Source organism: Myotis yumanensis, unplaced genomic scaffold (genome assembly GCF_028538775.1).
Source record: "Myotis yumanensis isolate MYYU_CA2020_CCGP unplaced genomic scaffold, mMyoYum1.0.hap1 SCAF_7, whole genome shotgun sequence".
Taxonomy (NCBI): Eukaryota; Metazoa; Chordata; class Mammalia; order Chiroptera; family Vespertilionidae; genus Myotis; species Myotis yumanensis.
Window position 1 is genome coordinate 81,814,542 of NW_027223758.1, and position 21,569 is coordinate 81,836,110.

The 21,569-nt window shown below is 35.2% G+C and overlaps 1 protein-coding gene across 4 annotated transcripts in view; it reads left to right on the top strand.

Moving 5' to 3' along the window:
* ARK2N (arkadia (RNF111) N-terminal like PKA signaling regulator 2N) overlaps positions 1 to 21,569 on the top strand; it is a 75,803-nt gene that overhangs the window by 41,911 nt on the left and 12,323 nt on the right. For 3 of the 4 annotated variants that reach the window (XM_070421093.1, XM_070421091.1, XM_070421094.1), the window contains exon 3: positions 14,816 to 14,998. The exons of the other annotated variant lie outside the window; for it this stretch is intronic. In XM_070421093.1, coding sequence (XP_070277194.1) covers positions 14,816 to 14,998 — 183 coding nt within the window. The remainder of the gene's footprint in view (positions 1 to 14,815; positions 14,999 to 21,569) is intronic. 4 annotated transcript variants of the gene reach the window in all.

A 21,569-nucleotide genomic window follows, 5' to 3' on the forward strand; every position in this document is an offset into this window, starting at 1 on the left:
CACTACTGGAATCCAGGGAACTGAAAATGCAGCTAGCTGGCCAAAGCATTTCCCCATCAGGTGCTTACATGCAGGTGCCTGGTTCCCGAGAACAGCCACAGCAGCCCTTTGATTCTTATGTGACTTCTTGCCTGAATGTTGGCAGTACATTCCCAAAGACTTGTAACAGTTTTTCAGTTAACGTTGCTGAAAATGGGAATATTTCAGAACAACCCTTGAATCTATCACAAAATTAATTGTGTTAACTATGTTTTTTTGGATTATGTAAGACAGAATATGCTTTTGCCCATTGTAAGTTTCTTTTGATGATGTTTTAAAAGTTATAGTAAACAGTTTCTTTTTAAAAAATTAGATATTCAAAACACAGTAGTCTGACAAATTTTATCTTGAGTTACATATGGTTGGAACATAGAACCATATTCATACAATAATAGCAATGATCCTTATTTTATGCCTTTTCATGCCCAAAATATAAATAAGTAAAATGAGGAATCTTAGTGAATCCAAATAGGTAAGTATTTAATTTCTTTTAGCATTTATTTTCTATAAACACTGCTGACCCGCTTCTGATTCCGGGGGGGGGGGGGGGGGGGGAAATCACGTAATTAATTCCATATCGGAGATTATGAATGGATATACTATATGAATATTTTCATATAATTCTTCCATATATCACTTAATGAACTAGTTTGTTCCTAGTCTTTAATTAATTATAATATTAAATTGCATTTATATATAGGAAGAATGAATTAATTTTTGAGCAAATATATACCCTGTACCTATTATGCAAGATACTGTACGGAAAGCAGATTTAGACTGGTGTTTGGTGTCATGCATGAGAAAAACAGTATTTTTCACTGCTACATAGATGCATTTTTATCTTGAGCTTTAATTTAAAGCTCGGTGCCTGAATCAGTAGCCTGGCAGACGTCATCCAGGGATGGTACCAGACAATTTCTGTATTGGAAGAAATATTGTGAGAAACAGCTAAATTAGGATGAAATTTTTCAATAAGAATACATAATTTTGCTAAACTAACACTAATTGGTTTTTTAAAAACTGTGCTTTCTACTGAATTTACTTAGAATAAAATTTTATTAGTCTTTCCCTTCAGATTTATAACAGTCATTTCTCAATATGAAAAGGTTATTTTAAAATTTAATGAAGTTGCATCTTTGGGAAAAATGTAATTTTATGTTTTTAAGTGGAAGGATAGGTAGTGTATTTGGAGTTTCATATATAAACAGTCAAGACCTTTATTTTAATAATAATTTATCTGTAACTTTACTCAGAAAAATTGTCACCACTTTTTTATTCAGTTCTATTTCCAAATATTTGCAACTTACAAATTAACTGTAATAGACTGAGCCCATTTTTTTTTCTTTTTCTAATTTTGACTGAAAAATAACTGTGATTTGGTGTTTCCTTTTTAGAACTTGGTGTTTGAGAATTGGGAGTTAACTTTGGCAAAGGCTTATTAATGTGCTCAGTTCTCATTTAAGAATATGTATGAGTTGATGAAAAAGACTAGTCATTGTATAATGGCTGTCAGATTTCTTTTATGTAAAATTTGACAAATAGGGGTAAGGTTTGAACACCAATGCAACTTAAGATAAATTTCTTAACATTTATACTAAGCCCTTGCATAATGTTAGTATGAATTTTCAACATAAATATATAGGAGTTTATTATAGCCAATAGATTTTTTTCTCTGAAATGACAGTGCAAGATTTGTAAACTACTTCAGCTACTATTTTTTTTTAAGTTGTTTTATATCAATAGGAAGAGCATATTGGTTTTGGATGACTGATCAGATTTTAACTAATTTCATAACCTTTACTTGAAGTTGAGATGTTTTCAGGGACGTTTGTTCTGTCTTCCAACTTTTTCCTGGTGTCAGAGATTTTTTAGATATGGAATTTTAGACAAAAGAAAATATTAATTTCAGCATATTAACATGACTACTTTTCTGTGCATGTATAAACTGCTTTAAACATTTAACAGGTTTCTTTTTTTGTTTTATGATTTAATAGTTGATGTATTAAGCATGTTCTGAAATGCTTTTTATTTTTAAATAGAAAATATGAATTTATATTTTAAGACTAACATATAGACAGATTATTCCTAGTAATGCTCTAATTTTTGTTAGTAGATAATTTTGTGTGTGTGTCATTAAGAGAAAAATGAGCCCTAGCTGGTTTGGCCTAGTGGATAGAGCGTCAGCCTGTGGACTGAAGGGTCCTGGGTTTGATTCCAGTCAAGGGCATATGTCCAGGTTGTGGGCTCGATCAACAGGGTGTGCAGGAGGCAGCCGATTGATTCTCTCTCATCATTGATGTTTCTATCTCTTTTTCCCCCTCCCTTCCTCTCTGAAATCAATAAAAAAATATTTTAAAAAGGAGAAAAATGAAATGAAAGATTATAGCGGAAAATTACAAAGGTTATATTTTATTGAGGTAAAATTGACTTACAACTTTATATTTAAGGTGAATAACATGATGATTCAATGTTTGTATGTAGTTAACATCTGTCACAACACATAGTTAAATAATTTGTGTGATGAGAACTCTTAAGATTTACTTTTTCAGCAACGTTCAGATATACAATACAGCATTATTAACTGTAGTCACCATGCTGTATATTATATCCCCATGACTTACTTATGTTATAACTGGAAGCTTATACTTTTTGATTTCATCCGTATACCCTATTCCATCTCTCTCCCCTTACCGCTCCCCTTGCCTCTGGTAACTACCAATGTATGAGCTTGGTTTTGGTTTTAATTTTTTTTTTAGATTTCACATAGAGTAAAATCTTGATATAATAGACTAATTTGGGCGTGGGGAGGAGGGGTGTCAAAGCCAAAAGTCTGTTATATAATAAAGTAGCTTTTCCAAATGCATAGTTAAAAAATTCACAAGTTAGTTTACTTGTTTTTACTTATGTAGACACATTTGTGTAAGTATGTATGCAAAGTTTAATTTCACAGAAAAGTTTTCCATGTGTATTACAGTAATTTTAAATTTATACTGAATAGGTCTAGTAAATTTGTGCATTCACCAGTCACCAAGAGTAAACAAATGCACACGGCCGGGGCGTGGCTTAGCGCATGTCACAACATTGGCGGGCATCTGTTAAACTGCTGCAGAAAGTCACCCCATGGGACAACCCCAAGAGTAATGATGTGATCACATGCTAATCATTTGCCTAACATTGTTTACAAGCGGTGACTCTTGGATTTAAATATTTAGACTAAAGTTGTAGACATGTAATATTTATTTATGTCAGCAAAATTACTACAGTGTTTTTTCCCCAACATGGCCTATTTGCTAAAATTTGTTAAAAATAAGTGAATTAATAACAAAAAGATAACCTGTTAATATAATTGTAAGCAAATCTTGGTTAAAAGCATTTAAAAATTAATAGGGTGTTAATTTTCACATTTAAATCCGAAGTCCGTTTCATTTATCCAGGGACACTTATTTCCTTGTCTAGGCTATCCTATACAATAAAAGGCTAATATGCAAATTGACCGAACAGTGGAACGACCGGTCGCTATGTCGTGCACTGACCATCAGATGCTCAATGCAGGAGCTGCCCCCTGGTGGTCAGTGCGCTCCCGCTGTGGAAGCTCCACTCAGCCAGAAGGCAGGCGCAGGGCTGGTGAGCACAGTGGCAGTGGCGGGAGCCTCTCCCACCTCTGCAGCAGTGCTAAGGATGCCCAACTGACGGCTTAGGTCTGCTCCCCGCGGGCTCCCGGACTGCGAGACGGTGCAGGCCGGACTGAGACCCCCTCCCTCTCAAGTGCAAGAATTTTGCGCACTGGGCCTGTAGTTATAAATAATGCTGCAGTGAACATGGGGGGAGTGCATATATCTCTTCCAGTTAGTGTGTTCATTTTCTTTGGATCTGTATCCAGAAGTGGAATTGCTGGATCATATGGTAATTCTGGCTTTTTTTAAAAAATATATTTTATTGATTTTTTAGAGAGAGGAAGGGAGAGGGCTGGAGAGTCAGAAACATGATGAGAGAGAAAGATCGATTCAGCTGCCTCCTGCACACTCCCCACTGGGGATGCGCCCGCAACCAGGGTACATGCCCTTGACCGGAATAGAACCTGGGATTCTTCAGTCTGCACGCGATGCTATTGCCCAAACCAGTTAGGGCAATTCTGGCTTTTTTTATTATCTTTTTGTGTGTGTTTTTTGTTGTTGTTAATCCTCAAGGAGGATATTTTTTAGAGAGAGTGGAAAGAGGGGAGAGACAGAGAGGCACATCCATTGGTTACTCCCACACCCACCCTGACCAGGGCCTGGATCAAGCCTGCAACCGGAATCGAACCCAGGATCCTTCAGTCCTCAGGTTGGCGTTTTATTCACTGAGCCAAACCAGCTAGGGGCAGTAGTTCTGTCTTTAATTTTTTTTTTTTTAAATATATTTTATTGATTTTTTACAGAGAGGAAGGGAGAGAGATAGAGAGCTAGAAACATCGATGAGAGAGAAACATCGATCAGCTGCCTTCTACACATCTCCCACTGGGGATGTGCCCGCAGCCCAGGTACATGCCCTTGACCGGAATTGAACCTGGGACCCTTCAGTCCGCAGGCTGACGCTCTATCCACTGAGCCAAACCGGCTTCGGCTGTCTTTAATTTTTTGAGGAACCTCCATACTTTTTTCCATAGTGGCTGCACCAATTTACATTCGCACCAACAGTACACAAGGGTTCAAACATAGGTTTTAATAATTGATATTCAAGGTAGGAATAACATTTTGAATATTTAGGAGGTGTTAAATGTTAATAATTTTGGGAAGCCTTTCTACATAATTTTGGATAAAGATTTTGTGGAAAGAAGTTTTTATAAAAAGAATTAGAATACCAGAATACATTGATTTAATTCATAGAATATATGCCAAAATATTAAAGTTAATTTTAAAGTACAATTTGGTATTTTGTGGTTTGGAGAATTTAACCATAAGAGTAATACAGCAGAAGCATATGTATAAATTTTATCTTGATTTTTAGTTTCTCAGGGCCTTGAGGTGTTGCTGTCTTGAGTATTGTTTTGAAAACAATGTTTTTATGAGTTGTGCTTTAAAATGATCACACCTTTTCCAGATTGCACAATTTAAAAATTGCTCTTTCAAAAAAAATTGTTTCTGTATTGTGGACATTTAAAATAAGCATCAAGTATTTGAAGTAGTTTTAATACTATTTTTTTTTAACATGACTGCTTTTGAGGATTATTGAATTCTCTTTCACTTAGGCAAAGTCTGTGTTCTTAAGATTATAAGTATTTATTAATACTAAGCAGTGGGAATTACTTTTGCCTTGTGTAGTGGCATTTTTATGTAGGTGGTGGTTTATTTATTTTTATTTTTTTCTTTATTGCTTAAAGTATTACAAAGGGTATTACATATGTGTCCTTTTTTTCCCCCCCACCCTGTAGGTGGTGTTTTAGAAGAGCCTAGTGGTCTTCCCTTAATTTCCCTTGAATTCCCTTAATTTTTCTGGAACTTTAAGCATAATAAGGAGTATATCCTCTTTGGACTCTTTTGTAGTCTTATAAAGGGTTAATGCTGGAAAGAAACTTCTTTCAACCTATAATATTAGGTCTTTCAACCTAGACATGATTGACATGCTATTTATTTAAGAATAAAATTCCATATCTGGATTATTTTATTTCTCTTAGAATTTAGTAGGTGTTTACCTCACTAAAGGTAAATGTGTTTTCTGATAATCTGCCTGCAGGCTGCTTTCTGCTTAGTTTGTACTAATTTGGTGTTCTAGGACAATAGATACCTAATCATTTTAAGAGAATTTAACTAGGGAGGAGGTGGGTGGAAGTGGGAGAGGATATAGATGGGACAAATGGTGATAGGAAAAAAAAATTTAACTAGCAGATGAGAATGATCTGGTTGTTTGAGCTACTTATTATATAATAATAATACTCTTAATTATATTGATGTATATATGTGTGTATTATTACAATTGAGTGTAATAAAAACCCAAATAAAATTTTAATTTGGAATACAACAGGGAGACTAAAATCTTAAGATTTAATATTTTGCATGAAGTGGGTTTTTTGCTACTTTTCCACTTTGAAGTAGAATAAAGGATAGTGTCATTTTGGGGCTCCAAGAGAACTGCCTATTTTTTTGTTATTAATTCAGAGGTATGAGCCTAGTCTCAAGGGTGTGTGTGGATCTCCTTCAGAATTCTGTAATAATTAATTTTGTGTTTTTGTTAACATTATAGTTGACAGACTGCTAGAGACAGATAACTATGCAATAATCTACATGGATTTTAATAGATTCAGGTCATTAATATAATATCCAATCATAGCTTCCTAAATGTATGTAAAAAAAAAAAAGTATTGCCCACATATAAACCTAATTAGGGTGACTAAATTGATGGGGGGAAAACGCCATTTTGTCTTTTTCTTTTAAAATTGTCAATGAAGGGTTTTGGACCTCTTGTTTCACTAGCAGACTAAGTAAAAGAATATAGAAGAATTTATTATTTATTTATTTTAATATATTTTTATTGATTTTTTTACAGAGAGGAAGGGAGAGGGATAGAGAGTTAGAAACATCGATGAGCGAGAAACATAGATCAGCTGCCTCCTGCATACCCCCCACTGGGGATGTATCCGCAGCCAAGGTACATGCCCTTGACCGGAATTGAACCTGGGACCCTTCAGTCCCCAGGCCGATGCTCTATCCATTGAGCCAAACCGGTTAGGGCGAATATAGAAGAATTTATTTTGCTTCATCGCTTTTGTCATTTCCTACTGGTATGTAGATTTAACAGCAAGGAACTCTGAATATAGGTGTATCTCAATTTACATAAGATTTATTACATAAATTTGTATGCAAGCCAGAATATTAGAAACGAAATCATTTGAAACTGTTAATGAAAGAAATGCTATAGGGATCCTTCTATTGAGTTAACAAAGCATCAAAAATTGATATTACTGATAATTTTCATTTTTAATATTAACTGAATTTGCCTAATGGTACAGTTACCATTAGGTATAGGAAAGATGGTGTGCAGGCTTTATGCTATGCTTATTTGTTTAGAATAACAAATTATAGGCAAGTTATCTTACAGACCTTTTAAGTGATTGTACCTGTTACAGTTGTTGAGCTTATATTGATTTCCTTCTCTCTGTTTGTATTATTTAAGTGCTACAGTGAGGGCATAATGAAAAATATTTTGTGGAATGCCATATGGCAGAAAACAGTATCAAAAAAATTTCAGCAAATTTATTAAAGTTAATTTATTGTTAATTTTGTTACATAAAAATTGTTCTCAAATAAATATTCTTCTTAAAAAAATCTTCTTAAAATTCTCTCCAAAAATGGCACATATGTCCTCAGTCATTGTATAGTTAAGAAATTTATGTTTTAAATGTCTAGAAAAGTTATATGGGTATATGAATTTTAAACAGCATGAGTAACTTTCAAGTTTCTATGTGTACTTTTAAATTTTTTTGTTTTTAATTCCTCTGAAGTTTAGGAAAGTTAGTAGGAATTGAAACCAAATTTTAGTTTAGTATTGAGTTGGTCTTTTTTTTTAGTGAGAGAGAGGACGGGAGAGGGATAGAGAGATAGAAACATTGATGAGAGAGAAACATCATTCAGCTGCCTCCTGCACTTTCCCACAGGGGATTGAGCCTGCAACCCGAGCATGTGCCCTGACCAGGAATCGAACCAGTGACCTCTTGGTTCATGGGTTGGTGCTCAACCACTGAGCACAGTGGCCAAGCTTGAGTTTATCTTTTCATATTATATTAAATTACCACAGCACAGAATAAAAATACATCCTAAAGAATGAAGGAATAATAGTCTAGGAGAAAGTATATTCTTCGGCAACAAAGTCTTATTCATATAATCTTAAAATTTGGGAAGAATGTTATCAAATTACTGTGATTTTTATTTTACTGCATTTCCTTTATAGCTTTTATTTAACTGTGTATCCGAAGTGTAACAGCTAACCTAGATAAATAAAAATTTTAAAAAGGAAACGTTCCTTGTTACTCTATTGAGAGCAGTGTTGTTATGTTAGTAATTCCCTATGAGTTAATGCAGATTAGGTGTTCCTGAATCAAGAGACCTGCTTTTTTCCATAATGAAATGAATGCTATTAGTTTGTAGTTTAGTATAATAATAGACTTTATATGTTTTGGGGATAATTTTCAGTTTTTTTTGTAACTGGTATATTGATAAAGGAAATAACAATACCATTGTTAACATATAAAGGAAAAGAATCTTTACCTTTAATGCCCTATAGGTTATGCAATTAAAAATTGAAGAATATTTGGAAAATAAAATTTAGACTACTTTGTGTAGTTGTTAAAAAGCTGAATGGATGAATCTTTAGTAGGATGCATCAGACATTTGGATGTAGTTAAAATCATGCCTAATTTTTATGTTTTTCTTTCATGTATGTAGGTGCGAATATTTTAGTTTTGTTCTCTATAAATCTGAATCCTCAAAACAGCAGGTCATGGATCTGTCCCTGAAATAGAAAGATATTGAAAGATGGTGACCTCTTGCAGTGCCGTTTTCTTGTGTGTGTGTTAAGAATGCCATTTTATTCCATATGTGTATGTGTGTGTGTGTGTGTGTGTGTGTGTGTGTATATATATATATATATATATATATATATATATTAATTTCAAAAAGGAAGGGAAAGGCAGAGAGAGAGAGAGAGGAAAACATCAATGATGAGAGAGAGTCATTAATCGGCTGCCTCCTGCACACCCCCTACTGGGGATTGAGCCTGCAACCTGGGCATGTGCCCTTGACCATAATTGAACCTGGGACCCTTCAGTCCACAGGCTGATGCTCTATCCACTGAGCCAAACTGACTAGGGCTTTCTTGTGTTTTTATAGGTTCTCTTGATTATCAAGACAAATTACCTTAGTTATCTTTTTTTCTAAATGTATTTTTATTGATTTCAGAGAGGAAGGGAGAGGGAGAGAGATTAAAACATCAATGATGAGAGAGAATCATTGATCTGCCTCCTGCACGCCCCCTACTGGGAATCGAGTCCACATTCCGGGCATATGTCCTTGACTAGAATCGAACTCAGGACCCTTCAGTCCACAGACTGATGCTCTATTCACTAAGCCAAACCGGCTAGAGCCTGAGTTATCTTTTGAATAACCTCTTGATTTGGTTTTCCCATGTATGTTGTTAGTGGTGAAGGGTTAAATTTAAATTGTTTTTCTTTCTTGTGATTAACACCCCCCTCCCCCCCCCAATATACCTTTATTGATTTCAGAGAGGAAGGGAGAGGGAAAGACAGATAGTAACATCAATGATGAAAGAGAATCATTGATTGGCTGCCTCCTGCACGTCCCCCACTGGGGATCAAGCCCGAAACCTAGGCATATGCCCTTGACCAGAATCGAACCCGGGACCCTTTAGTCCGCAGGCTAATGCTCCATCCACTGAGCCAAACCAGCCAGGGCTGATTAACTTTTTAACTACTATGATTATCTGAAATATTTGCTTTTACCTTTTCTTTGATTCTTCCAAAATTAACTCTTCATCAGTATCATAGGTAACTTTTCTTGAGTGGACAGAATGACCTGTCATTTACCAGGATGATATAAAGACAGACATAATCCTTAAAATTTTATATTCTGCCTTGGAAATTTTATATCTAATTTTTTAGTAATTGAGATAAGTATAATGGGAAATGTACAAAACAGACACTGATTGTTTTATTTGAAAAAAAATGACTTCATTCCCAAACAAAATTTCAGTGCACATTGCTGTATGTCATTTCCATTTAGCCCTGTGTTCTTGACAGTTTTCTTTTTACTAAAATCACTTTATGATGTTACTCTGAAGAAAATATACACAGTGCAATTTTTTTGTATTTAAATCTATATTTTCTAGAGAGGTGCTTTTCTATACAGATTTTTGTCTCTTCTGGTTGATAAATTATTCATCTTTTCTAAGAGATACTCTAAAAATAATAGCTTTCTATTGTTTCAGATTCTGTTTATATTTTATTTTTTGATTGATAGTGAAAATACAGCATAAATATTCTCATATTTTTTCTCATCTGCAAATACAAATTTTCATCTTGGTGAATATTTTGGTGTGTAATGAAAAAGCTGTTCTTTCTTGGATAAGTTTTCCTAAAATGCAGATTCCCTTCTGCAGCTCTTGAGATTCTGCTGAGAACTCCTCTTTCAGATATAACCTTTTTTTTAAGTGCATTTAAACAAAATATATATTTTTATTGATTTCAGAGAGGAAGGGAGAAGGAGAAAGAGATAGAAACATCAATGATCAGAGAGAATCATTGATCAGCTGCCTCCTGCACGCCCCGCCCCATACTAGGGACTGAGCCTGAAACTCAGGCATGTGCCCTTGACTGGAATCGAACCCGGGGCCCTTCAGTCTACAGGCTTACGCTCTATCCACTGAGCAAAACCAGCTAGGGCCAGGTGTAACTTTTTAAAATCTCAATATCTGGATTGAGGCTCTCTTGATGTAGAGAATGGTACTGGGCCCAGGCCCTTTAGTGACTGGGTGCAGAGCCTATATGGGGTCCTTTAGCAGCAACAAAATAGATTTTTCCTCTCCCAGTGAGGGATTTTGGGAGGTTGGCTGTAGGGAGGAGAGAAAGAATTTTCTCTGGGCTTTATTGTATGTTACTGTAGCCATGGAAATGGGAGTTGAAGGGGGAAGCCATGTATTGGTTCATTAGCCCACCTTTCCTTGGGCCTAAGACTTGTAATCAAGAGAGGAGGAAGAGTGACATTTTCAGGTACCTCAGGGATACTAGAGCAATTCCTGGATCCTAGAACTAATTAGACTTCATACTGGAATACTGACAACGCTCGTGTTAGTGCAAGGGTTTTGTAGGCAAGGATGATGCTAAATATGAAATAATCCAAAATAAGTTGTATTTGGCTTTGAAACACTTTTATATGAATACATCCAAGCTGACATTTCACTTGAAACAAATAAAAATAGGAAAGTCACATTTGTGATGATCTCATTAATTCCAGCAAAGCATTTTCTTAACAAGTTGGGTTAATCTATAATATAAGGCACCAGCCCATGCAGTGATGTTTTTCTCAAAGCTTTCTTGCATGAATGCCTTGGATAGCAGAGTTTACACGCAAAGATAAGCAAATAGATAATGAAGTAGAGCAAGTGCTAATTATAATGGAAAGGTGGGGCAACAGACCAGTATTTGAACTCCTATGATATTCTGTGTTATATCTTCTTTAACCCTCACCATAAGCCTTGAAGAAACTGAGTCATACAGCTAGGAAGTAGTAGGCAGGACTTCAACCTGTGTGTTCGCTGCCAAAAATCTGGGTGTACTTCTATGCTGCTCCCATTCTCATCTTGTATATTCCTTGTTCCCTTGACAAGGAGAACTGTAATCTCTTCTGATTCCACCTCACTAGGATTCAGATTTCTTATCTGTAAAATGAGTGGTAAATTATGTAATTACCTTGTATAGTTTTAAATTTGTGCTTTTGATTGTTAAATTTGAAAATGGGTTTGTTAGGGATAAATGTAATAAAGGATATTAGGTTTTATTTTGCTTTGTTTTTGTGATTCAAATTGTTTCCATGACATTAAGAAGAGAACATATTTGAAAGAAAACTAACTCATAAAATTAAATATTTGATGATAATAGTACAGGAGGTTTAAGGTAATAAAAGGGTAAATCTCACTGTTAGGAATGTGATGACACAGATACATCTGCATTTTGGTATTTGAAAAGTTAGAACCTATTTATAGGCTAGGAGGTCAGCAAGAGGGTGCAAACCTATTTCTAGCATAAAATGGATGAGTTGATGTTCTTAAATAGAACAAGTAGCCAGTGGATTGTTCAGCCTTTAATTTTTCTTGCCTTGTAATTGTTAATGAGCAGCAGAATTTCAAACTATCAGTAAGAAAAATAGGACTTGGATTAAGCACAGACCAAATAATTCTTAACTGTGTTAAATTTACTCTTATAGAGAGATGATTTTAATGATTGTAGAAAAACTAGTGAGTTCATTATTGTAAATTTTTGTTTTCAGATTGTGACAGAGTAGATAGGAGAATGTGGAGTCTGAATAACATGGAATGCGCTTAACATTAATGATAACTTTAAATCGGAAATGTTTCCATGTTGAAGTGACTAGATGTTTCTGAAAGTTAAAATCTTGGTAGCAGTGCTGTTGTTTTAATAGCATAGAGCAATAATCAAGTGAGAGGAAGGACAGTATCTCCATGTTTATTCCATCCTGTAATGAATTGGCAAGCATCATATTGAAAGTATAGATCACTGCTTGTGATATTAGTGGCTGAGTTTTCCTAGCTTCTCAGTGCTTTGATTTGTTTCTTTAAGAGTTACTTCTTTTAAAAGGCAAATGATTTCATTATAGGACCTAACCTGTTTCTTAATTCTGTGCAGCAAGTCATTTTTTTAAAAGAATGTTACAAATTGTCACCATTAATTAATATTCATTTAGTGCTTTAAAGTCCAAACCCTGCTGCTAAGTGCTTCAAACAACTCTTAGTTAATCTTGATTTGCTATTGATAAGTGTAAGATGACCTTGGAACACGAGATTCTTAACTGGTTTTCTGTTGAAAGACAAAGTCACAAAGGCAACTATTCCTTTACTTTATTAAAGTTGGTATAGTATTGACTTGTCATCATTTGAATATCCTAGAAATGAGAAAAATGACAGTGATAATCATTTGTTTTAACTGTTAAGTGCAATTAAAATATGAAAATATTACTGTCTTTGTTTGTGATGAATACTAAATTTAAGCTAAGCTATAAGGTGTGCTGTTTGGAAATATGGAAGATGCAAGAATGAAGCCAGATAACAAGTTTATGCTTGTATTTCCTACTGATGAAGACTTTCAGAGAAGTTATTTCCTTGGGTAGGTGATATCACACTGCATGTACATATATACTTAATACTTTTTTTTGCATGATTATACATGTAGGAGTGGTACAATTTTGACTTGACTGTTGACCTGTTGCCTCAATTTGGTGATTGTGGTGGGGGATGTGGGGCAAGTGGCTCTGATTGGTATTAGTGATATAAATTTTAACATAAATAACTATTTTTTTTGTCAACACAAAACACTTAAAGCCCTTTTAAAAATAGAACATTTGGTCAAATAGTCATTATTGTACTTGACTTTCATATCTTCTGCACTCAAGAATTTGGACATTACATAGTATCTTTATTCCATAATCATTTTGAACTCTGATGAGAACTCCATAAAGTATACCATTTTCTTTTATTTATTAGAAAAGAGAAACCTCAAACATGAGCCAACTTTTTTGCTATTTGAACTAAAATCCATTGCCAATTGATACTGAGGCCACACTTGAATTTTATGAGCTCGATTTACCCTTTTGGGAGAATTAGAAATTATTTTTTTAAGTAGTGAACAAACTGTTACGGTCGTCAGAATTTCATATTGTGACATGTCTGTTCCTTTTACAGTGACACTTAACTCATTTGCATTTATGTTTGGTCATGTGTTGTTTTTTAATGTTGCTATGTAAACCAATGGTTTAGGAACTTAGTTTTAAGGGATAAATATCCGAAGTGTGTTCTATGTTTTGTTCAGTGACAATTTACACAATGTATTTTTGTATTAAAACAGTAGTCTTTCATTGTGTTTTAGTTAAATGATTCATTAGCATATGTATTTCTTATAAAGAGTCTCATAAAATAGGTGTATTTAATATTAATTTGTTGGATGATATTAAAAAATCTTTATAGAAATAGATTATTTGCCTGCACTTCATAGATAGTTGTTGGGAGAAAGAGCATTCTGTTATTTCTGCTTTCTTCTAAATTGGAGGTAGTAGTAAGGGATGTGTTTCATACTTGACTGAAAACTTTTTCCTGTTGTATTAGAAAAAGGGTAACTTTAGCATTTTAAAGCATGCATCTATTATACAAGCATGACTATTGAGTTATTTTAGCATGAATTGCTGAAGTGTAATTACTTTGTAACTGAGCTGCTTTTTTTTTAGCTAGTTAGGGTGATTTGGAGGTAGAAGGGATCTCTTATTTTTCTGGTAAGAACTTTATCTTCCTCTAAAATGACCCGTAAGATTGCATATGATTTCCTTGGGGTGTGAGTTGCTTGTCTTTCTCAGGGAAAAAAAAAAAATAAATATCCCTCACAAGACATCCAAAGCAAAATCCTGAAGATGGATTTTGTGTTGTCTTTTTGTAGAATGTTGTAAAATGTATAACATCCCTGATATTTTAAAGGGCTTCCCTGGAAATAAGTCAGTCAGGTAGAGCTCTTAGTATTAACTTTATTTCTTTAGAGAGTAGAAAAATACATATTTGATTTTCTTTGACTCTACTGGGGAGTTTTAGTATTAGCTACTAAGAGAACTAGATTCATTCTCTTAAAAATATAAGTTGAGTTTTAATAGTTTGCATCTGTTTTTTCCTTTAAAAATCAGTTTCACTTTCTCTGTGGAGTCTTCCCTTTTTTCTTAATCTTTTGCTCTTTAAGAGTATGATGTCAGTTCAGTGTAACATTGTTCAGTATAGTCTTGTCTTCTGTTCTTCATAACTCACCTTTCCCTCCTTCCCTAATGTGTCCCTTATCTTTGTAAGCTTGGGTTATCTTTTTCACTTTTACACCATGTACAAAATATTAGATGTAAATATTAGCTTTTCTGATTAGCTAGAGTAATAAGATAAAGGCAACTGGCATTTAGAGGGCTCTTAGTTTCAGAAGTATTTTCACCCCACAAGTTAGACACAAGTATACATTTTCTTTCCTCCCTAGATGGACCTCCAGTTATAGCTTATTATGATATGTCTGACACCAGCTCTGACCCAGAAGTGGTAAATGTGGACACTTTATTGGCGGCTGCAGTAGTTCAAGAGCACAGTAATTCTGTAGGAGGCCAGGACACAGGAGCTACCTGGAGGACCTGCGGGCTTCTAGAGGAGCTGGATGCGGAGGCAGGTTGGTCTCCCTCCCCTTCCCCTTCTTTAATGTAATGTGCATGTGTCCTGGCAGTTGTTTCTCATAGTGGGCCCTGCTGAGGTGCGCAGGCTAACCAGAGGCATCCAGGGTGTCATTTATAACTGACTATAAAGGAGTTTGGGGTAACATGTCATTCATCTTTCTTAATCAGGAGGAAGCAAAAATGACAATATATGACATGAATTGTAGGCATAAACAGATTTTAGTATGCATATTTCTTGAGTTAAAAATGCCTGACATGTAAAAACCACCCAGATAACCTAATACTTTCCCATCCCATCCCCACTTCTCAATGGTTTTCCTCACTTAGCTGCACAGCAGCCTTGCAGCTTGGGGGAGGGGCCTGTTCATACTTGCCCTGAGGGGCTGTTCCTATATAGTGCTGCACTGTTCTTCCACCTCTTGGTGTGAAGTACCCCTGTTATTTCCTCTACTGTAGTTTTCATATTTGTCTTTTCTAATCCTTTTCTTACAGTTTCTGCCTCTATTATCTCAGAAAAATTTCTTTCCTTGTCTTGCATTATTCATCTTGGTTCTGTGATGATTCTTAAGAGTGATATTTATTTGCTAAAATACCCATTGCTATTACCTTTGAAACCTTGCACAGATGCCTCCAAGTTTCCTTCAATATGGTTCTCAAAACTCTTTCAGTATTCTCATGTAAGCCTTTTTTTTCCCTCTAAAAGTACTAGCACTTAAATTTAAGAAAGGAGGGGGAAGCTGTTGACAGACTTTAGGTAGTGTATTTTCTTTCATGTTATAGAAAGAATATAATTTTCTATTTAAATTATGAATTGCTTTGGCTTTTATGAGCGAATCTAGTAACTTAATCACTACCTAAAATGTTTATGGGAAACGAGTTTTGTATTACACAAATAATGGGTTTTAGTTTAGAACTTTTTATATTTAAGTTGTCAGGAAATAAAGACAACGCCACAGATCATTGTCCTTAATTCTTCCTTTCATACTTTTTGATGGAAGCAAATAAAAATCTCTTGTTGTTGAGCTTCTAATTAATTTATTTTGACTAATTTTGGAACAGAGCAGGACCTGGACTTAATTTTAACTATGTTTTGACTGCTAACTGCCTATTTGACCTTAGACAAGCTGTTCTTTTCTGGATGTCAAATACTTGCTTTGCATAACAAGGGTCTTTTAAGGATTTATTAATATGTATAAGTACTTTAAAAAGAATTAAGTAGTAATACTTTGTATCAAAGGAGAGTAGTTTGACATTTTCTCCAATATGTGTTTCTAAGTTTTATAATTTGTTCTGTGTACTGGGTAGTTATCTTCATTTTTCATCCATTGACAATTAAATGGTTCATTCTACTTCAGTTTTACTAGTATTTCTTTGTTTTCTTAGTTTGCCATTAAGTAGACCACTTTATTGTAAATGCTTGAGAAAAACATGAACAATTACTTCTTTTTTTTTGCTTTTCATTTAGAGAATTTTAATATTAGTTTGACCTAAATTGTTAATATTTGACTTTTGACCTACAACAAACCCAGCAGTTTCATGTGATTCAGCCTAATAGTACAAGGTTTGGGGTCTTGTATCATTAGAGTTACCAGCTTTGGGGATAGCATCACATTTTCAGATTCAAGTAATTGTTAGCTTGACTATTCAAAACATCATTAGCCTTTGTGTACTTAATTCTGTATTTGATTATCTTTTTGAATTTCAGTCATTCAAAGTTAGAAAGACAGTACCATTCAGGTACTTACCACTGGTCTTAAGAAATAAAACATGGCAAAAATATGTGAGGAGGGAAATACCCATGTCTTCAACTTTATTCACCTTATTTTTCCCTTCCCACTCCAAAACTGTCATGATTTGGTATTTGGTGTTTGCTATTACTCTGTATTATTTTATGTTTTTATTGCATTTGTTACGTATCTGTAAACAAGCATGTTTTAATACTAATTGATATTATATTGAAGATAGTCACTTGCAACTTGCATTTTTAGTTGAACATTTTGTGAGCTTTGTTTTTGGTAATAAATATGATTCTAGTTAATTCATTTTTACTGTTACTTAGTATTCCACTGTATGATTATATCACAATTGACGTACCCATTTTCTTATTGGACATTTAAGGTACTATTCCAAATGATACTGCCACTAACATTTCTTGTGTGTGTCTCTTGGTACATCTGTGTGATGATTTCTCTAGGATAAAAATGTATGCTTATATCAGGCCATAAATTATGTGTAAATTTTTGTACATCATAGGACATGGTCATCACTTTTCAACAGATCCTCATGACATTTTCTTGTGAAGCCATTTATTGACTCATTCAAAGTGAGTCGCCCCCCCCCCCCCAAATATAGTAATGCAGGTATGTGAGTAATAAATAAAACTTAATACACTCGAGTTTTAATGTAATTATTATTGAAGAAACTCATTTTGTGAATTTGAATGTACTTAAAATGTGTAAATGTTAAAAGAATTTATCCTCAGTGGCCAGTTTATAGTTTAGAGACCTGAGCTATTATCAGTTGAATGGTCATTCTTCTGGTTTGAATTTAAGATAAATGTTCTAAAGGTTAATTTTCTCTCCCAACAAAATAAAAACCCAGCCACTGAACAGACTAGTCAGGGGTTAATTAATAGCATCTCAGACCAGGTCAGCAGCCCGACTCCATTAGGATCACATAAGTAATCATTGGAGATAGAGTAGTTTTTCTCTTTTTCCAAGCATTTAGGTCATGTTCTTGTATGCAAAATAGTTATTACTATTTATTTTTAACTTTAACCAAGGCAAAAGAGTTGAAATTAGGAAGGCCCCCTGGTCAATAAATGACTTAAACTTTTCATTTCAACTGTTGCCATGTGTTTACTTTTTCTTACTTGATGCTAGAATTGAACAGTATAGGAGGTGGCAACAAAACATCCTGGTTTTGAACCAGCAGCCACTTAAAAACTGTGGGACGTCAGGTAACTTATGTAAAACCTCAGTTTCCCAATTTATAAACTAGTATCCATCCCTAAAGGTTAGTACCATTAATGTGAAGTAACATATATAATGTACTTAGAACAGGATGCAGCACACAGTAGGCCCACAGGAGTGCTAACCAGCATGATGTTAATGTATTTATGCTGAAATAGACTGAATAAGGAGGTGATTAATGGGCCTAATTAATGGATTGCTAATTTATGCCCTGCCCTGGCATAAAGTTGCTCTTGTTACAGTATTTCCTAAACTTTGTCTGAGTATAGATATTACCTGGGGTGCTTATAAAAGTTCAGACTCCTAGGGTTTCTCCCCAAAGGTTTTGTAAAGTAGATCTGAAATGTAGTCTGTGAATCTGTTTTTAAAAAAATATATTTTATTGATTTTTTACAGAGGAAGGGAGAGGGATAGAGAGTTAGAAACATCGATGAAGGAGAAACATCGATCAGATCAATCGCCTCCTGCACACTCCCCACTGGGGATGTGCCCGAAACCAAGGTACATGCCCTTGACCGGAATCGAACCTGGGACCCTTGAGTCCTCAGGCCGACGCTCTATCCACTGAGCCAAACCGGCCAGGGCTGTGAATCTGTTTTTAATAATCACCCCCAGTTAACTCTTGCATTGGATATGTTTAGGAAACAGTACCAACATATCTGATATTTTTGTTTGTTGCTAGTAATAGCTCACTGTAAACGTGTAGATGAGGCTAAGAGAAGCATAAGTCTGAAGTTCTTTTGGTGTGGAAGACTTATAATTATGGTAAACTGAATTTATTTAGAGTTTTCCCCCTGGGAAATTAAAAATTCTAAACAAATGATCCTATCCCCTCCCTTAGCCCCCATTCCCAGCCTTCTTGTTAAGAAGGTAAACATTGAGCATTTTCTCATTCTTAAAATAGGGATAGTAATCTTGATTTGTCCATTATGCAAGCTTTGTTGTAATGCAGAGAAACAAATCTTGGGTTTCCTGTCCTTAGTGTAGGGCTTTTTATAATCAGACCAGAACGGCCATGTTTCTATTAGCACTTTAAAGTCAATATATCAGTCTCGTGAAGGAGGTCAAGTTTGGTCAGGTTCCTCATGTTTACAAGCTTCATATGGACTCTTAAGATTTTAGTTTCTAACCTCCTTTCCCTTTTTAAAGTTGCTTTTAACATTCTTTTTTTTTTTAAAAAAAAATATATTTTATTGATTTTCCACAGAGAGGAAGGGAGAGAGACAGAGAGTTAGAAACATCGATCAGCCGCTTCCTGCACATCCCCCACCGGGAATGTGCCCGAAACTCAGGTACATGCCCTTGACCGGAATCGAACCCGGGACCTCTCAGTCCGCAGGCCCAACGCTCTATCCACTGAGCCAAACCGGTTTTGACGCTTTTAACATTCTTAAGCAAACTAAACACAAGCTAATAATTTGTTTGTTTTAAAGCTAAATGAGTAGCACCTTAAGATATTAACCTATTTTATAGCTAACATGCTGCTGCCATCCAGTATGTAATAATTTTCTTTAAGTGCTACAAAGAGGTCCAGGACTAGTTCTTAAAACTAGTGATTTAAAAAGTAGCTACAGTCCTGGCCCGGGTGACTCAGTTGATTGCAGCAGCATCCCGTACACCAATAGGTGGTGGGTTCCATTCCTGGTCAGGGCATATACCCAGGTTGTAAGTTCAATCCCTGGTCAAGGTGCATGCCAGAGACAACCGATCAATGTTTCTCTCTCACATGGATGTGTTTCTCCTTTTCCCTTCCTCTCTCTGACATCAATTAAAAAATAAAAAAGCTACATTATTTCTTTTGAAGGCAAAAGAAATATTTCCCATAATAATGTAGTTACTACTTTTTCTATTGCTTCTTTCTGACTTATGTGTTGAAAAGGTCTGTAGTGGGAGGACAAAAAATTTTCAGTTTAATACATGATAATTGTGGTATTGACACTTTTTGTACAGGGCTTATTCTTGTCCTAGAATGGGAATAGATTACAACCACTGACAGTATTTGAAGAACCTCATATCATCTTTGCTCACTTTTGTGTATTCTTTAGGCAGTGTTCTGCCATTGGATTCCTGTGAGGGCATGGGGTGGGGAGGCAGTGGGGAATGGACCAAAGGCCAGAGAATGTCAGGCTCTGCACAGGAGCTCTCAAAGGAATGTGACATGCTAAAGAGGGTTACATTGAGAGAAGAGGACTAATTGCCCTGGGTCTGAAATAGACAGAATGGGGGATTCATTCTTGGCTATTGGAGAATGCCTTGGTGTCTCTTGAAGAGCATGGCATTCCACAGACTTGATGCGGATCCCAGCTGACTTGTTATTTGAATAGCATACTTTATCTAATGGCTCTGACAGGAAATGTGGCAAAACTCTCACACCATTAGCCTAGACTTAACATTCACCAGGAAATTTGTATTTAGCTCACTCTAATTTAACCTCATGTGCCATATTTTGTCTTGCACTGATTTTTATTTCATTTTTTAAATTTATTTCAGAGAGGAAGGGAGAGAGAGAGAGAGAGAGAGAGAGAGAGAGAGAGAGAGAGAGAGAGATAGAAACATCAATGAGAGAATCATTGATCAGCTGCCTCCTGTATGCCCCCCACTGGGGATCGAGCCCGCAACCCAGGCCTATGTCCTGACCAGGAATCGAATCATGACCTCCTGGTTCTTAGGTCAATGCTCAACCACTGAGCCAAACCGGCTGATCCCAGCAAACTTTTATACCCTAACCTAAAGGGTAATATAGTGTTTCTTATGTTACTTCTTACCTGTGCTTACTCCTTCCTGAGAGTTCAGTTTCCTTGATTATCCTCTAGTCTGGGAAATGTTCCTTTTCTATGTGTTTCCAGGGACTCTCTACCTCCTTTTCAGAGCAGTTTTTTAGCCACCTTGCAATGGACTACTTTTTATTATCCCCAAATATATTGTAAGCTTGTTGAGTTTAGAGAGTACACCTGTCTTGTTCCCCATAGTATTCTTAGCACTTAACACAGTGCATAGCATATTATAAACAAGTATTTATTGAAGAACAAATCGATGAAGTAAACTGTTATAGTTGCACAAAAGCAAAGCTGCTCAAAATAATTGAAAAAAGAGAGACTTGTCAATTTGTATTCCTTTCTAGAATTGCAGTAGAAATAGTATACATGACAATAGTGATAACTATAACACTGAAGTAGAAATTGGATAAAAGACTTGGCCACAAGCAAAGTATTAGAGTCATAACAAGAATCTAGGTTTACCAAACCTAGACTTAACAAAAAACTCCATTTAAGCAGCTACCCTAACTTTAACAAAACTGGGTTTTGTCTGGTGGATGCCATCTCTTGTATGTTTGTAAGGTTCAAAGGTGAGTGCTCACTGCCACTGATAGAATCCTATCTACACTGTAATATCTCAATCACCAGTTGTATCTAGAAGCCAGTTTAAGCTTTTTAGTCTTCTGTTTTCTCATTTATGCATTATTTTCATAGAAAAAATACTGTTAAAGAATTGTAAAGAAGACCCACAATTATATTCAAACTTGATTACTTTTCATAGCTTTTACCTAGCACCTACATATCTTTATAGCGTTATGTGAGATACTTACATGTTCATA